At 48.0% G+C, this 17742-nt stretch overlaps 1 protein-coding gene across 1 annotated transcript; it reads left to right on the top strand.

Moving 5' to 3' along the window:
- Window positions 1–5266: 5266 nt before the first annotated feature.
- Window positions 5267–17458, top strand: LOC120938117 (zona pellucida sperm-binding protein 4-like). Its single transcript, XM_040351835.1, has 12 exons — window positions 5267–5551; window positions 9800–9915; window positions 11022–11112; window positions 12017–12175; window positions 12632–12816; window positions 14083–14180; window positions 14265–14395; window positions 15724–15913; window positions 15995–16145; window positions 16224–16302; window positions 17102–17200; window positions 17298–17458. Exons 3-12 carry the CDS (start codon window positions 11034–11036, stop codon window positions 17441–17443), a joined length of 1317 nt encoding a protein of 438 aa, XP_040207769.1. The 5' UTR covers window positions 5267–5551; window positions 9800–9915; window positions 11022–11033; the 3' UTR covers window positions 17444–17458.
- Window positions 17459–17742: the final 284 nt, after the last annotated feature.

Genomic DNA, 17742 nt, shown 5'->3' with positions numbered 1-17742 from the left:
TGTCCCCGGATTTCATTTTAAAAATCTGGTCACCTTAGACTGAAGTCTTCCCCCCCCTTCTCTCTCCTGCTTCTGAGTAAGTAAACTAAGATAAATCAGGGTTCTCAGAGCACCCCTTACATCAGTTTCCATTTACACTAGAGGCCACAGTGTTGCCCCTTAAATCAGGGTTCACAGAGCATCCCTTATGTTGGAGTCCCCAGAGTTTTCCGTTACTGCAGAGTCTGCCCCCCCCCTTTTACAGTGTAAGGAAACTCTGATGTAAAGAAGACTCTTGTGCTTAACGTCAAAATATATGTATAGCTTATATATAAAAAAAATTCTGTGCGCCGCTAAAGTGTCCGGGTTTGACTTGAAGAAAAGGTGGCAACCCTAGCACCGTGCTCTGTGTCAATGGAGTGGACTGAAGCCGCCGGTGCCTCCTCCTCTCTGTTTACATCCAGTGAGGAGGAGCAGCCTGAGGGACACACCGCGGCGTGTACACATCCGCGGCCGCGCTGTTTTCTGAGGTCTGTACTGTAGTTACACTCTAGATGGACATGTGCGGGGGGAGAGGGGTGTCTATTCTGCGGGGGGTCTGTACTAAGGGGGATTCTGTACTAAGGGCTGTCCCTTTACTGATACGAGGGGATCTGTACTAAGGGGGGTGTCTACACTGATGGGGGGGATTCTACACTGATGGGGGTGTCTGTGCTTAGTGAGGTGGTCTGTACTGCAGGAGGGGGGGGGGGGGGGTCTGTACTGAGGTGGGACTATAGTTGGTGGACAGTGGGGTGACATTAATTGACGCCGCCCCTGGTGATGCCACTGTCTGGGGGTGCCTAGGTTTGCCATCACTGACCTAGACTAACTTCAGGAGCAGGTGAGCCCAGGCAGCCCTTCCAGAGGCAGGCAGAATCTGAGACAACACCGGTCAGACTGTCTAACCCCCGGGAGCACAGGAGGGGAGCAAACGGCAACAAGTCTTTACCTCACCAGAGAAAACGGTCAGGACTGCAGAGAGATAAGAGAAACAAATACCTCTGCCGGCTCTAAGGCGGCATTCACACCTGAACGCGGCGTATTGTACCGCGATTTGCCGCGACAAAACGCGTCGTTTTTTAACCTTTTTTTCTGCTGGAGGGGCGATTTACACATTGTCGGCTATGCCGAACGCCGAAGCCGCCTGAAAAAAGGGTCAGGGACTTGTTTTGAGCTTCAGGCGTACGGCGTGGAGATGTGAACCATCTCCATAGAGAACAATGTTAAATCACCCCTCCAGCGTATTTTAGGCTGCAATAGCGTCGGGCTTCAGGCGTTAAAACGCCTAGGTGTGAATGGAGCCTAAGACTGTTTAAGCTGCTGCTTGGTGACTGGCGGTCACTAGTACCCCGGTGACGCCCCCCCATCGCCTTGCCCTCTGTGACATCATCCACCGCTGCTCTGATAATAACAAAGCCCGGAGAGCAGTGCGGCACGCTGCTTATACAAGACCTGAAAACCCCCAAAGGAGAGGCCAATGGTGACATTGCAGAGCAGCCAATACCACGCCTGGAGAATATTTGTGCAACATTGCCCGCGGCCCGGCACACAGTATCAGGAGGGTTTACTATCCAACATTCGCGGTCTTCCAACTCCAGGAGAGGCTGAACCTGGAGGGCCGGTGCAGTAGGGGGGGGATGGGAGGGATATACATGCCACAACCAAAGAACTTACCATCTGCAATCAACATGTGGCCTGGAGCATGACCAAAAAATAGAACGTGGGGGGCTGTCTTTTATATAGCGAGAAGGAGGTGGTCCTGTGGCTTCCAGAGGAGGCGTTAATCCGATGTGTGCTGACATGTGGTAGGGTCAGGAATTTTTTTTTTTTTTCTTAATACCGGTAATAATAAAATAAAAACATTTAAAGCTTTTTTTTTTTTTTTTTCGGGTACTTGTATAGCATCCTAGGAACAAAAAAGTGTGAGAACTCTCCCAAAATCCCCCCCCCCCACCTCAAAAATAAAAAAAGGTGTTCCCATGCGTTCCTGCAGGACTCAAGCCCTGCCCCCACAGCACTGTCCTTCTCTGCCCCCTTCACCCCCCTGTAATGTGTACCTCTGCCCCCTTTACCCCTCCCAGTAATGTTCTCCCCTGCCCCCTTCACCACCCCCTGGTAATGTCTACCTCTGCCCTCTTCACCCCTCCCAGTAATGTTCTCCTCTGCCCCCTTCACCTCCCCCTGGTAATGTCCACCCCTGTCCCCTTCACCCCTCCCAGTAATGTTCTCCTCTGCCCCATCACCCCTCCAGTAATGTTCTCCTCTGCCCCCTTCACCCCTCCCAGTAATGTTATCCTCTGCCCCCTTCACCCCTCCCAGTAATGTTATCCTCTGCCCCCTTCACCCCTCCCAGTAATGTTCTCCTCTGCCCCCTTCACCCCTCCCAGTAATGTTCTCCTCTGCCCCCTTCACCCCTCCCAGTAATGTTCTCCTCTGCCCCCTTCACCCCCCTCCCAGTAATGTTCTCCTCTGCCCCCTTCACCCCCCTCCAGTAATGTTCTCCTCTGCCCCCTTCACCCCCCCAGTAATGTTCTCCTCTGCCCCCTTCACCCCCCCCCAGTAATGTTCTCCTCTGCCTCCTTCACCACCCCCTGGTAATGTCCACCCCTGTCCCCTTCACTCCCCCCCACACAGTAATGTCCTCATCTGCCCCTATCCCCCCCTAGTAATGTCTTCCTCTTCCCCCTTCACCCCCCAGTAATGTCCACTTATGCCCTCTTCACCCCCCCCCCCCAGTAATGTCCTCCTCTGCCCCCTTCACCCCCCCCCCACAGTAATGTCTTCCTCTGCCATCTTCAACTCCCTCCCACATTGATGTCCTTCTCTGTCCCCTTCACCCCCACCCCCACCAATTTTCACCTGTGCTCCCTTCATCCCCCACAGTAATGTCCTCCTCTGCCATCTTCAACTCCCTCCCACATTGATGTCCTCCTCTGTCCCCTTCACCCCCCCCAGCAATGTTCACCTTTGCCCTCTTCACCTCCCCCCACCCCACAGTAATGTCCACCTCTGCCCCCTTCACCACCCCCCCCCAAGCAGTGTCCTCCTCTGCACTGTTCACCTCCCACCCAGTAATGTCCACCTCTTTCCCCTTCACCCCCCCACAGTAATGTCCTCCTCCTGTCCCCTTAACCTCCCCCCCCACAGCACTGTTCTCTGGCCCCTTCACCCCCCCCCCCCAGTAATGTCCACCTTTTGGCCCCTTCCCCTCCCCCCCAGCAATGTCCTCCTCTGCCCCCATCACCCCCCCCCCCACAGTAATGTCTTCCTCTCTGCTGTGGTGAGGCGCCGGTGAGGCGCCGCCGAGACCCGAGTGTCTCAGAAATAGTACCAGGTGGTGCCTTTACAACACTGTGCATGCCGAAAATAGACGATCATGTACAAGCTTCGGAATGGTGCATGCGCAGTCAGCCCTGCAGGATGCGGCGGCTGCTAACGGGAATGGTGTTCTTGCTGTGAAGAATGTAGAGGAACCCTGTTCCTGCAGGACTCAGCCCTACACAGGGAGAACGTGCAAACTCCAGGCAGGAAGTGTTGTGGTTTGAACCAGTGACCCTTTTGCTGCTGGGTGAAATTGCTAACCACTACACCACCTTGTTGCATTTAAAGTTCCCCTGTGCAAAGGCGAGTACGTAGGTCACACAGGTATACATACAAACTCTAAACTGGTAACCTAAAGGCTTATAATGTGTCTCCTATGGACAGGGCAGCCATCACAAATTTTGGGGCCCCTTACACAGCTTTAGGCAGGGCCCCCCTGGAGTAGGTGTAATGCAAAAAAAAATGGGAGGGGGCCAGCAGGGCCCCTGCGGACCATCGGGCCCCTTACAGGTGTAATGCCTGTACCCCCCCCTAATGGCGGCCCTGCCTATGGATATTTTTAGGCACCATAATTTGTCGTCATTCCACAGTTTTAAAGTGTGACATGTTAGGTATCTATTTATTCGGAGTAACATCATCCTTTATATTTTACACCAAAAAATGGGTATTATCAGTGGCGGCTGGTGTTTTTTTTTTGGGGGGGGGCAAACAACCCCCCAAAAAATGGGGTAAGTGCCGGTGCTCCAGCACTTGCCCCATCTAGCTGGTAGGTGGCCGGCAGCAGGAATTGGGCAGTGGACAGAGGCTCCGTGTCCTCTCCTCCATCATGGCGGCTTCCGCTGTGTGTTCCTTCCCCCTCCTCCTAGACATCCAATAGGATCACCTGTACTTTCAGCCAATCAGGTGATGGGTCTCAAGACCCGCTTCCTAATTGGGCGAGAGGAGGATCAGTGTTACAATAGTGAATATTCATTCGCTGTTGTAACACACCTGGGTGGGCTTGGTTCCCAGTGCTCTGCGCCCCAAGCCCACCCTTTTTTGAAGCCTATTAAAGCCTCTAATCAGGTGCTTCAAAAAACACCCCCCCCCCATTGGAATCCATGCATCCAGCGTCCTGCAAGGGGCCGGACGCATAGATAGGGGGGCAGCGGCCGTGCGCCCTTAATGGCCCCTGGGTATTATATTGTGTTTGTGTTCACTAAAATTCAATAAAGTGTATTTTTTCGAAACAATTTGCATTTAAAAAAACTGCTGCGCAAATATTGTGTGACATAAAAAAAATCAAGCCATTTTATTTTCTAGGGCCTCTACAAAAAAAAAACAATGTTTGGGGTTTTTTAGTATTTTTTTGCAAAAAAATTATGATTTTTACATGTAGCAGTTAGAAGCCTGGGGGGGAGTAGATAAATCCCAGCTGGTAATGTCTCTGCAGCTTTTACTTTTATAATTTGTTTGCTACAAAATGAAAAAAATGTTCCACAATAATACAAAATGTACACAACACCTCAGAACCTCTAAGGGCTTCACATTGGAAACTGGAAACTAAACCAAAATCTGATCTCTTGGGTGAGGATTATTGGCTGCTCTGGAGAAGAGACCCATTTTGTTTTCTTTCTTTGCTCCAGTTTTCATAAATCAGACCCAATTTTTGCACAATTATGGAATATATAAAAAAAAGAACAAAACAACAAAAATGTAATAAAAAAAAAAAAGGAAATAATACAAAGTAGTAACCAATTATACATGGAACATATAAAAAAAGGTGCAATATATATATAATATATATATATAAAGGAAGAAAATACTAAGTAACCGATTATGCTCCATTTTATTTAATCCTCCCAGAACATGAGCCTTGATTGGTATGAAGAGACCCACAATCAGCAGTTCTCGGCCACCTTTGCAAGTATAAGGATCACCTGTGTGCATAGCAGTCCCTGACCAATCAGACTGAAGCCCCGCCCTCTCTCCAGGGTATAAATCTCAGGTCAGGGCTGAGGGTCAGGATTACAAGTGATCATCAAGATGGGATCTTCCAGGACAGGAATGGGCTTAGCACTGCTGTTGTGGAGCTTCAGTCTGTCCTGGTTGCTGTGTGAGGCCAATGGACACTTTGAAAGCTCCTCGCTCCTCCACTGTGCTCTGGACAAGATGGAATTGTCCTTTTCTATGCCCAACGAAGGGGCCACCTCTTCCCTGAAAGTGTTGGGTAATTATTTTTTATTTTATTTTTTTCATTTTTTATTTATTGTGGCTTGGGGTGAAACTTGCCAAAAGTAGGGATGTTGTTCCTACTAATTGTCTGGTAGTTCACAGAACATGGGGGGGGGGGGGGGGGATGGGAGTAGCTCATGATGAATGGGGATCAGTGTGATATCATCCAGGATCTGCACTAGAATGTAGCCAGTGTCCTGAGATATTAAAGATCTAGTGACTGGATGGGTATAACCAGTGGTGGATGGTGCTCAATTTTTGGGGGGGCGTAAAAAAATGCCAAATGCAGCCACTGAACCCATTAATTGCTGCCAGTTTGCTCATAAAATGCTGCCAGATCCCCCCCCCCCCCCCCCCTGCCTGGCACTTTCCATCCTCGGATCCTCCTCCACGATCCCTCGATGTCGCTTCGGCCAATCGGGTTACCGGTAACCAGATCCAGTGAACCTGATTGGCTGAGATGCGTGTCAGTGTTAACCAGGGAATGCACACCCTGTGCGTCCCCTGGTTAACTATCTGGAAGCCGATTACAGCCCTCAGGCTGAGGGCTTTTGCTTTTAAAAGGGGGCACCTTGCATCCTGACTTGCACCTCATCCCCCTCCCAAATAGGCTAGGCTGCTTGCAGGCAGGGCCGCTGATAAGCCAGTACAACTGGCCCTGTTGTAGCGGGCCCCGGGCCAGCAGGTGCCCGGATGGCAACCCCCTTAAAAAAAACAATTAATTTTTTAGGGGTCCGGAGGTCCACAGGGCCCCAGATGACAACTTCCCTTTTTTTTTTTATTAAAAATATATATATTTATTAAAGGGCCAATTTTTTTTCCTTAGGGGTACGGGGGTCCCCAGGGGCCTGGAGATCCCCAGGGCCCCGGATGGCAACCCCCCTTTTTTTTATCAATTTTTTTTTTTTTTTTTTTTTATTAATATATATGTATGTATATGTGTGGGGAAAAAAAAAAGAATTTAAGGGTCTAAAGGGTGCACCTATAACGGGAGTTTCCAAAGGATGGGAACACAGATGAAGGTGTTTCCCTTCAGACTCACTCTAACTGATTCTCTGTATGAACCCTTCCCAACAGTGGAGTAGAGAGGGGGGGGGTTGTCACTCTCGCATTCAGCTGTTAAGAATATGTTTCCGGACACTCCATGGCAGTGTGTTTCAGCCCTGCTCTCGCTCCTACCCCATAGGCTGCCACTCCCATACATTTTCAGGCAGATTTAGCCCCCCCCCCCCCGCTTTTTTTTTTTTTTTTTTTTTTGGGCTGTGATGGACAGATTAAATACTTTTGAGACTTTTTTGGGACCATTGATACAGCAAGCAGAGCTCCACCCTAAAGTGGAACTTCCACTCATTGGATTCCACCCCCCCCCTCCAGTGCCACAATTGGCACCTTTCGGGGGGCACAGGATGCCTGTCTTTGACGGGTATCCTTTCCCACTTCCGGGAGTCTGGCCACGGCAGTGACATCACCGCGGGGGCTCCCTCCTCCCCTGGCCAATAGAGAGGAGCCTCATGCATGTGCAGTAGGGTTCTTGGCATGAAGCCGAAAGCCTACACTTACCCGCAGTGTAGCCTTTCGGCTTCATGCCGGGAACCCTTCTGCTGTCATCGCTGGACTCCAGGACAGGTAAGTGTCCATTTATTAAGCAAGTAGCTGCTGGCTTTTTTTCCCCCCCCAGACCTCCTTTTAGATTAGCAACTTATTACTGTATACATCTTACTGGCAGGGAAGGGGGTTTAGTGTTCCCTAGGGAGGTGTTTCTAACTTGGGGGGGGGGGGGCGGAGAGATCGCTGTTCCTGATCACTAGGTACTGCAAATCTCTCTACTTCTCTGCCAGAACAGAGATCTGTCTGTTTACATGAAGTTCTCTGAAGAGTGATCGGGGTAGCCGGCGGCCATGCACATCGGCTCTGGCATCATGCCCACTGCACAGCTACGGCAATTCGCGCAGGGGAGCCAACCAGCCTCTCTATACTGACGACTGCAGGGATATAGGAAATAGACACTGACACATGTACACAGGTTGAATTGGATGGACTATTGTCTTCAACCTTACCTACTATGTAACATTATCTCATGAAATGGCGCTGTTTAAATCTTTTATGGAGAATTAAGTTACAAAATAAACGTTATCAATGCAGCTTTTCAGTGCTACAGTGGGCCAACCTGTCTCAGACACTGTTTTGAAGGACATGCTCCTTTCTCTGCATTGATCCCTTCTCTCAGACATTCTTTCATGAGTGCACCCATTTAAAGTTGAAGTTCAGGAGCTGGTGAACATGGTAGAAACCTCTAGGAATGATGTCCTGCAACACAATGGTGGATGCCCACATTGCACACTCTAAAGATATCACCTGGCTAAAGGATAAGGTAGCGGACCTGGAAGATGGGTCCAGGTGAAATAACATCAAAATTGGGGGTAGCACAGGACCAGCTACTGCAGTATGCGCAGGAGCTCTTTTCCTTCCTTGTACCTTCTCTCACGTCGATGGACCTTCTTATTAATGGGATCCACAGATGATTAGCGGGGGGCCCCATACTGTTCTGTCGACAAAAAAATAAATACAAATTCTGTCCATCCACGGCCAGACCCCTGGGGATGATGGGGGGGGGGGGTCTTACGTGTGTGTGTGTGTGTGTGTGTGTGTGTTCTTACAGACACAAACCGGAAGTGACATCACGCGGCAGCTCCGTTCTTTACAGTGCCTAAGCAGAGCTGGCCACCATGCCTCGTGGTTCATTCATACAGTATATGGATTGGAATTCTGTAGTGTCTGATCGACCCTCAAAGTCAGCAGTGCACTGGTCCTGGAGTTGACCTGATCCCCCATCCACCTCAGAGCCTGTTATTGTAGTTGGACTGCTGGGACTTGTAGTTCCCCATCTTCTCCTGGGGCTCAGGTGCATGCAATCCACACCCATCCACCTCAGCCTTATTGTATGTATAACCTGCTGGGACTTGTAGTTCTCCATCGTCTCCTGGGGCTCGGGTGCATGCAATCCACCATCTATGGGACTACAAGTCCCAGCACCGAGAGAAAAACTGAACAAAGATGGTGGATAGCATGCACCTGAGCACCAGGAAACAATGGAGAACTACAAGGAGGATGAGTGGTCATGCTGTGTGTTTTTTTTTTTTTTTTTTTTTTTTTTTTTTTTTTTTTTTTTAATGCTGGGACTTGTAGTAGTGTTGTACTTGTAAGAAGAAGAGGCTGCAGTGTCTGCCCTGCCACCCTGTGTTAGTCTGGGGAGGGCGGGTTGATTGCTGTGTCCATGTGTATAGTGTAGCACTGTAGCTGACCTGATTGGGGGGGGGGGGGTTGCAGATGCGTGCGATTTACAGGTGGGAACCCCTCATTTTTAACAGTGTAAATTTTTTTCAGTTGGTTTGCGCTGATCTGTAAGGCTGCACTATATACATTTATACTCTGAAATGGGATGGGCGGGGTTTTGAGCCCCCCTCTTAAAACTTCACCAGCCGCCACTGCGGTTGGCAACACTGAACACTACGTTTAATAAATGGGAAGGTATATCGTACTACAGTTGGTTTCTGGCCTAGTTCAAAATGTCATCCTGGGGAGGAGGGGGCCTTTTCAGCTAAGCCTGAGCTAGGGACATAGGGATTCCAGGAAGTAAATGCTACTTGCTTCATCTGCTCTTAGTGTTTCTAAACCCAGGACCCTGCATTCCCTATGTCTGTCCTCCCCACAGTACATGGAAATGTAGTAATTTTAGTAAACTGATAAATGCCTTTTTCTCATCAGAAGTCTTTTGGCTTCTATCAGTGTCTGGTTATACAGGTCAGGCTCAGTATACACCCTGGGACCGGGGGACCCCCTTATCTGCCCATACTTTGCACAACTCTGTTTAGCAGCTACTCTCTCCAGCACTCAAACCACTTGCGGGACCACCCCGGACATGGATTCCAGGCCGCGCTGCTAGTTGAGGTTCAGCAGCTTGGAGCCCAGGCTCTTGGCCATGCTGTACACATCCTCCAAAGACAGAACAGCAGGAGCCTGCCGCCATACTGTCCCCACCCTCCTCCTAGGCCAATGGACTTCATTGTTCATGAAAAAATGCAATCAGACGAAAACAAATGCACATGTCTACTAGGACCTTTTTATGGTTTGGACGGCATAACAATTCTGTGCTGTTAATCTGCCTTCAGAAGTGAATGTGACCCTTGGTTCGGTATAATGTGCCTCAGTAAGAAATCGACTAACGTCTTATGTTTGTTTGTAGATTTCATGGATGAATTTCAGGATCCTGCCAATGACTCTGCTTGTGGGATCTGGGTGAGTCATGGATCCAATAACGCAATGGTGATTTCTGCTGCCTATGATGGATGAAGAGAAGAGGTAAGCCTGACATCACTGACTTGGGCTTTTTGATATAGTCATTGGACAATTAATTCCAAAGTTCTAGGTTCCCAATAGAATCGTGTAACTTTAAACCTGTTTGCATATGCTACCCAATGCATTCATTGGGTGTATGTATAGGCAAAACTTTGTTTCTGCCCCTTAATGGGGGGTCTCTTTTCTGGAAACCATTGCTGCAAACGGGAGGTCATTTAGCTGTTGCCAGAATAAGCGGTGAAGGGAAATCAAATGGCAACACCATAGGGTGTGGCCACTGCCCAGGCACACCTAACAACCCTGTGCTGGGCAGATTCCCCCTGCTACTTGGCTGCAGAGAAAGGAACTGGGGAATCTCTGTCCTCAGACCCCTGATGTCTTACTTTTGAGACAGAGAAAGGGACTGTTTGGACCCCTGGTGTTTCACTTAGGCCCCCATGATATTGTAAAACGCAATATATTGTAAAAAAATAAATTGACACCAGTCTCTGCCCTTTTTACATCATCCACTGCTCTACCGACACTGTCCATTGCCCTATTGCTTTGTGGTGCACACCCTAATGCAATAGGCTGCACACCCCTATAGGCGACACCTGTTCTGGTGGTGAATCTTGAAGGCAATGTCCTTCCTTTAGAAGTTTTCACTTGTAGCATCTTCAGGACAGAAGTGAAGGGAGAACTTCCAAATCGGACAGTAATCTAACCCTTCATTAAACAAATTCTGGCTGTGAGTGGGAAAGCCCCTGGTAACTTGTAAAAAAAGAAAGTTCTGACTCCTTGGTAAGTGGGGAGGTTTAGACATGGCTCAGCAAGTTTTGGGAGAATGGACTGGGACAATGCCACTTGGTTTGGTATAAGCCAGGGAGTCTGCAAACCTACCTTCAGTCCAAGTGGCCCTTTGCTTGCCTTGATCTGGCCCTTGGGGTCACTATTTCCCCCACTGACCACAAAGCCCACCATGGCTTTGTTTACTCCTACCAATGTCAGGGCATCTACTACCACTGATCCCCCCCCCCCCCTAAAAAAAAACCTGAAAAGCAGTAAACTGGCCCTTTGTTCCATAGGTTTGGAGACCCCTGGTGCAAGGCATGTGTTTGTTTTTTCTCTAGGATGGGGATTATATGATGGTTGTGCTTCTGGAAGAAATGGATGATGAATTGAACCAGTACAAGATGGAGAAGAGATGTCCCATACAGAATGGTAACATCTAATCTTATGAATGGGGGGAAGGGGTTCAGTGGTATTGGGCAGTGGCGGCTGGTGCTCAATTTTTGGGGGGGCGCAAAGGGAAAAAAATGCAGTCTCACTGTGCCCAAACGCAGCCACTGTGCCATGCCATCAAATGCAGCCACTGTGCCATCAATTTGCACCACTGTGCCATGCCATCAAATGCAGCCACTGTGCCATCAATTCGCACCACTGTGCCATGCCATCAAACATGGCCACTGTGCCATCCATTGTCACCACTGTGCCCTTTAATGGTCGCCGCTGTGCCAATTGTCCCCACTGTGCCCTGTAAATTGCTTTCTCCCCCGCCCGGCACTTACCTTTACTGGAGTCAGGCATCTACGTCCCGCGATGCCTTCTCTCGCCCTCGATGACTGACAGGCGTCTCAGCCAATCAGGTTACCGGTAGCCAGAACCGGCCAACCTGATTGGCTGAGACGCCTGTCATCTTATCCAAGGGGCGTACAGTCTGTGCGCTCCGAGAATAAGCTTCCGAGGGCTGTATTGGGAAAGCCTATCAGAGCTGTTGGCTTTGATAGACATTTCCGTACAGCTGGCGTTATTCAGATGGCCGGACATGAACGCCGACCATCTGTATAACAGCGGCGATAATAACCTAGATTCGTGCAATGCATGAATCTGTTATTTCAGTGGCGGTGAGAGCCAGAGGGGGCGGCGCTCCAGCGCCCTCTATGGACGAACTGGTATTGGGAACTCATGGCATTGTCCCCTGGAACAAGAGCACAATGTAGCTTCATTAAGGGGGAGTTGATGTTGTTGGGACAGGGTATGTCTCAACTAGTTTCTAATCTCTGAAATCCTAACTAAAGAGAAATCTAGATGTACTGCGTGTTATAAGCTCTCCCTCCTTGTATAGAAGCCCTGGATGCCCCCAGCTCTGATGTCTGCTCTGCCATTGCTAAAGAGGACAAACAGGCCTGTGCTGAAAGATCTGTAACCAGTGACTCCTGTGCTGCAATGGGATGCTGCTACTCCCCGAGCGATGCTACAATGCCCTGTTTCTTTGGCAACAAGTGTAAGTAGGATGTTGCTTGATGTACTAAAGTTAGGGAATCCGTATCCTCCTAAACCTACTATGGCCAGTCTGTAGGTAAAACCTAACAACCTGCTTTTTGGCAGGAAAGGTTGCTAGTACATTGGCCATAGCTAAAAAGCATTTTAGGATTGCATTTCATAATTGGGCGACTTGAAGTTCAGTCTAGAATGTATTTGTTAAAACCATATTTGCTCAATGGTGTCTTTGCAGCTTGACAACCATTTTGGCCTTCACCATACTTGGTGAGCTTTCAGGTACAATGGACAACCCTCTGGGTACCCATTAAAGTCTCTATGGTCTGCTCTGTATACAGATACTACAGATGTGAGGTAGATTGGATAATTCAAAAATATAAATACTGCAGTAGGTACATCAGTGGCTAGATAATTGCATGACTGGCCTACATGGTGACAACCCAATTTTTGTTTTCTACAGTAACCACACAGTGCAGACTTGATGGCAACATGGTGATTGCATTGTCCCATGAACTGGCCATACCATCTCTGCATCTGGACTCCATCAGGGTGATTGGATTGGACTCCTGCATCTGGCTGTCAGAAGATACTGGTAACTCCTTTAAGGTCTTCAGGTTCCCGTTATCCTGCGCCAAAGCGCATCAGGTAGGGTATTGCAATACAGTATGAATGGCAGTCTGGTCATTATGGTGCTAGCAAGGCTAACCTTTATTATACAAATGAAACTTGAGACCTTAGGACTGATGCTTGCAGTTCTTGGACAAAGTATAAAACTCTTGGCTGCAATTCTGGTGTTTGAGCTAGGAGACCACTTGGTGCAGGTGAAAATTGGTTCATACTTACCCAAAATGGTGAGTATGATGGCACCTTGGATTTCAGTATTGCTTCTAAAGATCATTGCGATGGAAATGTCCAGCTCCCGGCGTGGGAGCTTCTATCAGCATAAGTCTTCCTCAAGGTGGTATAGCTAACCCCCGGAATACTAGCCAACACTAGCTTGGATGCAAACTGGAACTCTCTTGAAAATTCATATAGATCAGGTAGAACCTGATCACAATGCAAACTGAAAATGGGGGGGGGGGGGGGAATAGATAAGGGATAGCCAACAAACCTCCATTAAGCTAATTGAACTAGCCATCTAGGTGACTTGGTGCCCACCTAGACCGTTCAGCACCAAACCGACAGCCCTGGATACAGTGTGTATTAAACATCCCTCAATGGTTAAGTGGTCACTATATTGGATCTCCAATAGATGATCAGATGATGGGTGACAATTTAACAATATAATGCACACATGACAGGGACCTGCTTAACATCTTAAACAGACTATAGCAGGAGACCCAGTATCGGGTTTCTTTGAGCTGATCATATTAACATCTGACTAATCTCAGTCTAAAATCATTGTTGCTTTGGGCGCAAAGAGCCCAAATCTGTTTTGGGGAGATGTGGACCTGGATCCAAGTAAGGCCACTCTATGGGTCCACCCAGGCACACGCCTCCCGTAGAGTAGCTTTCCTTTTTTAAAAGCCAGGGCTCATAGTCAGTAGGCATGAGGCCACCCTGCAGGGCCCTCCAAAAGCCCCTGTCCTGGTTGGGTCATTCCAGCATAAACTAAAGCTGGCTGTAATTCAGCCAGTTTAGCATGGCTGTTCCATTCATGAGGGATTTATTGCCTTCATGAACTGGCTTAATTGGTATTCCAATACTCTACTGCACCATCAACCCTACTCCTGTGCTTATCTAAAACCTGCTTGACACACTTCTGTAGGTTTCTTGTGGTGTACAAATGGCCACCAAATATATTTCAATATGATAAAAAAAAAAAAAAGTTGTAAAGACTTATGGTGGGTGGTATTGCTTTTTTTAAAAGCTCATTGACTACCTCTCCTGTTTAAATGTATATTCATCCAGGTGCCCAATGGTCCAGTTAAGTATGTGGCCACTATTGAAGCTGGTAAACATATCAATACATGGCAAGGATCTTCTATTACTAGGGACAGTACAATGAGGTAAGATGAGCAATCCTGCGGTTGCACAGGATTGGGGGGGGGGGGGGCATTCACACTGTATCTAATACTGTACTGTTTCTCTAGGGTGACTGTGCAGTGCCGCTTCATTCAGACTGGTATTGTGCCACTGCTGAGTTTTACAGTCAACACTTTGCCACCACCTCTTCCTGTCAGTACATCTGGTCCTCTTGAGCTGGAAATGAGGATTGCACAAGGTGAGAATAAGTCTTCAGCTTTGCTGGAAGCAAGCCAACATGCTTCCAAAAGTCTAGTGCCCTTTAATGTAATGCAGGGCTCGCCAACTTTCTGAACAAAGGGCCAGTTTACTGCCCTTCATATTTTAGGGGGGCTGGCATGTGGTCACTGGGAGTAGATAATGCCCTGGCATTAGTCGTAAACAATGCACCTTTATTGGAATTAGGGGAAGTAATGCTGCCCCATTGTCGGTGGGAGGAATAGTGTCCCATAGATGTCAGTGACAAACTGTCCCCCCCTTGTAGACAGGGGGAATAGTGCCCCAAGGGCCAGATAAACGCAAAGGGCAACAGTTTGGAGACCACAAGTACCGCAACATAAATCTAGAGTCATTAAAAGAAAATCTGTACTAATTGACTTCACATGGTTGTGGCCCTCCTGCAATATAGAGATGTTTTTGGTTTGCCTTAAACATTGTGTCCAGACTGCCCATCCATTTTTATATAGGTGGAATGACTTCTGTGCTCCTGCAATATTGGATGAAACCCATTTCATATCCCAGGAGGCTTTGGGCTCCTACAGCTGTTGGGGGAGGCAGAGCTTGTGTATGACAGTTGTCTGAACCAGACGGGCCAGCTGGGCATCTGACAGCAGAAGGTGACGCGGGACTAGGCTTGGAGTGGCAGGGCGACACTGGATTTGCAGGACTGAAGTGTTTTGCCACCAGAAGGAAGCCTTTCCTTTGTCATCTTCAAGTGGTTCAGATTGTAACAGCTAGGCTTCCTTTCCAATTTGGAACAAATGTGTAACGTGCAATACCAGGCTACTCAACTTTTTTTTTAAAAAGCAGAAAGTTCTAGTGTGGTCAGTAAAGTTATACAGGACCAAAAAAGAGATCCACAAGAGTCCAGGCACCGCCCTCCCTCTCCTGGCACCGCTCTAATTGCCACTTTACAACCACTTTAAAGTGGTTGTAAACCCTTTACAACAACTTTTTTAGGCTACAGGTAAGGCTTACCTGTAGCTACCCAAGATATCTCCTAAACCTACACGGTTTAGGAGAGACCTCGGCACATGCACACTTCAGTCCATGTGCTGCTACGGTAGCTCCTGCATGCATGTGCAGGAGTGATGTCATCACGGCTCCGGCCAATCCCAGCACGAGCTGCAATACCAGGAAGCAAACCCCCCCCCCCCCCCCCCGGGGAGATATTTCAGCTGGAGGGGGTGAGGACCACTGTGGGGGCTTCGCTCTAAGGTAAGTAATTCATAATCAGGTTTACAGACCCTTTAAGAACTTTATAAACTTGATGCCATTTATATGTAACATGTTTATTATGTAATGCAGATTTCGACTATGCCTCATACTACACTGATGCCCAGTACCCTGTGGTCAAAGTGCTCAGAGACCCAGTCTACCTGGAGGTTCGCATCATCGGCAGAACAGATCCAAACCTGGTCCTTGTCTTGAATGAATGCTGGGCAACCAGCTCTGCAGATCCTATACCCCTTCCTAAATGGCCCATCTTGTTTGACAGGTGAGTAATGGAATCTGTAGAATGGAAGTTATCCCGTCTACCTTGTGCAGATCTCAATTCTCCAATCGTTTGGCTTTTCAGTTGCCCTTTTAATGGAGACAACTACTTGAGCCAGCTGATTCCTGTTGGCGCTCCTTCACAGGCTGTACCTATACCAAGCTACTACCAGCGCTTTATGGTCAGCACCTTCACGTTTGTGGACTCCACCACCCAACTTGCCCTTGAAGGACTGGTAAATGAATACAACGTCTTGTATGTCTCTTTATCTAATGCTTTGCTGTGATTTAATTGTGTATAAACTTGTCTTCAGGTATACTTCCACTGCAGTGCTTCTGTTTGTATTCCATCTGCCAGGGACAGCTGTGTGGTTTCTTGTGGTCAAAGGAGAAGTGAGTATCTTCATGGTGTCAAACCACGACTGGTGGCAGAATTTTGGGTGTTTTCATAAAACTCGCCTTAAACAAAAGGGGGAAACGTGGTCAGCTTGCTTTCAAAGAACATCTACTAATGGAATTTTAAGCTTCGACATATGTCAATGCAATATCTTGGCCCAGGCCTACGGCAGCATGAAAAGAATCCCTGTGGCTTGCGCTAAACTTTTTGTGTAGCGCCAGTCTTGGGGGTGGGCTGAGCCGGGAGGCAAATCGGTCTAGTGCTGGTATAATGCTGGCAGGGCCACCATCAGGGGGGCAGCCCATACACATGGAGGCTAGGGCAGCAGACCCCAACCAATGAGTTGTTGTGCGGGGGGCAGGGAGCTTCTAGTTTTGGCTATCCTAACAGTTGACCTTTCATCTGAGTTCTCGGCTAGAGACGGATGCCATGTCGGGAGGCTAAAAACGGTCAAAGTCAGCTGACAGGCTCATGGCAAAACAGGAAGTGAGTAAATCCCTGCAAATTAAGGGACTCTACTGCCCCCCCAAGGCCCTTGGTACTAGTGTCCCCACTAGAAAATGTCAGGGTGGGTCTTATATTGGGGTGTGGCCTTGACAGGAAGTTGTGGGTCATATTTAAATTGGGAGGGGGATGTGCATTAGTTTGGTCAGGCCTAGGGCAGCACAAAACCTAAATACACCACTGTGTCGGTGTATGTATGTGTGTGTGTGTGTATATATATATATATATATATATATATATATATATATATATATATATATATAAAATTTTTTTTTTTTTTTTTTTTTTTAGGGCGAATGGCTGAGCTTCATTCTCTGAAGAACACGGTGACTTCTCAAGGACCTGTTGTATTTGTTTCTGTGGAAGACAAAGAAATCCTAAAACTAAAAGGTAATCTGAGATGTGGTGATTATTTTTTGGGGGGGGGGGGGTGGGAGGAGGACTTCATTTGAAATTCAAAACTTTTAACTTCTTTTTTTCTTCATAGGTACTGATTCGTCGGACTACTCCACATTGGACCTGGCTAGAGCGCTAGTAACTGCTGGGGTTGTTGGGTCTGTGGCTGTTGCTGTTCTAGGCTTGTGGATTTACTGCAGGAGTCAAACATGTTACCTTAAAACTGCATATGTTTAAATAAATAAAAAAATCTAATCCTGTCTAATGGCTTTATTCCAAAATGGTTCCAGAAAGGTCTAAAAGGTCCAAAGTACAGGAACCGGTTATCCTTCTAGTTGGGATACAAGGACTCTTGCTTGGTATCTCAGCTATTCTGCCTCAGTTTTCATATATCTGTCCAATCATGCGATGAGCCTGAATGCTTGGTTGCTTCCAAGTGTCTTTATTTGCTGGATAAATGTTTGTCAAGCAGTCGGTGATACCATGGAAAATTTACCTTGTAAGTCAACTGGGGGGGGGGGGGGGGGGTGTATTCC

The sequence above is a fragment of the Rana temporaria genome, chromosome 4, assembly GCF_905171775.1.
Source record: "Rana temporaria chromosome 4, aRanTem1.1, whole genome shotgun sequence".
NCBI classification, from domain to species: Eukaryota; Metazoa; Chordata; class Amphibia; order Anura; family Ranidae; genus Rana; species Rana temporaria.
This window is presented reverse-complemented; position numbering and strand designations above follow the sequence as displayed.

Excerpts from the sequence above, each read along its gene's own strand:
- LOC120938117 (XM_040351835.1), top strand. The coding sequence starts at position 11,034 with ATGATGGTTGTGCTTCTGGAAGAAATGGATGATGAATTGAACCAGTAC. Across the intron at positions 15,914-15,994 it reads TGGCCCATCTTGTTTGACAG|TTGCCCTTTTAATGGAGACA; the intron begins GTGAGTAATGGA and ends TTGGCTTTTCAG. Across the intron at positions 16,146-16,223 it reads AACTTGCCCTTGAAGGACTG|GTATACTTCCACTGCAGTGC; the intron begins GTAAATGAATAC and ends ACTTGTCTTCAG.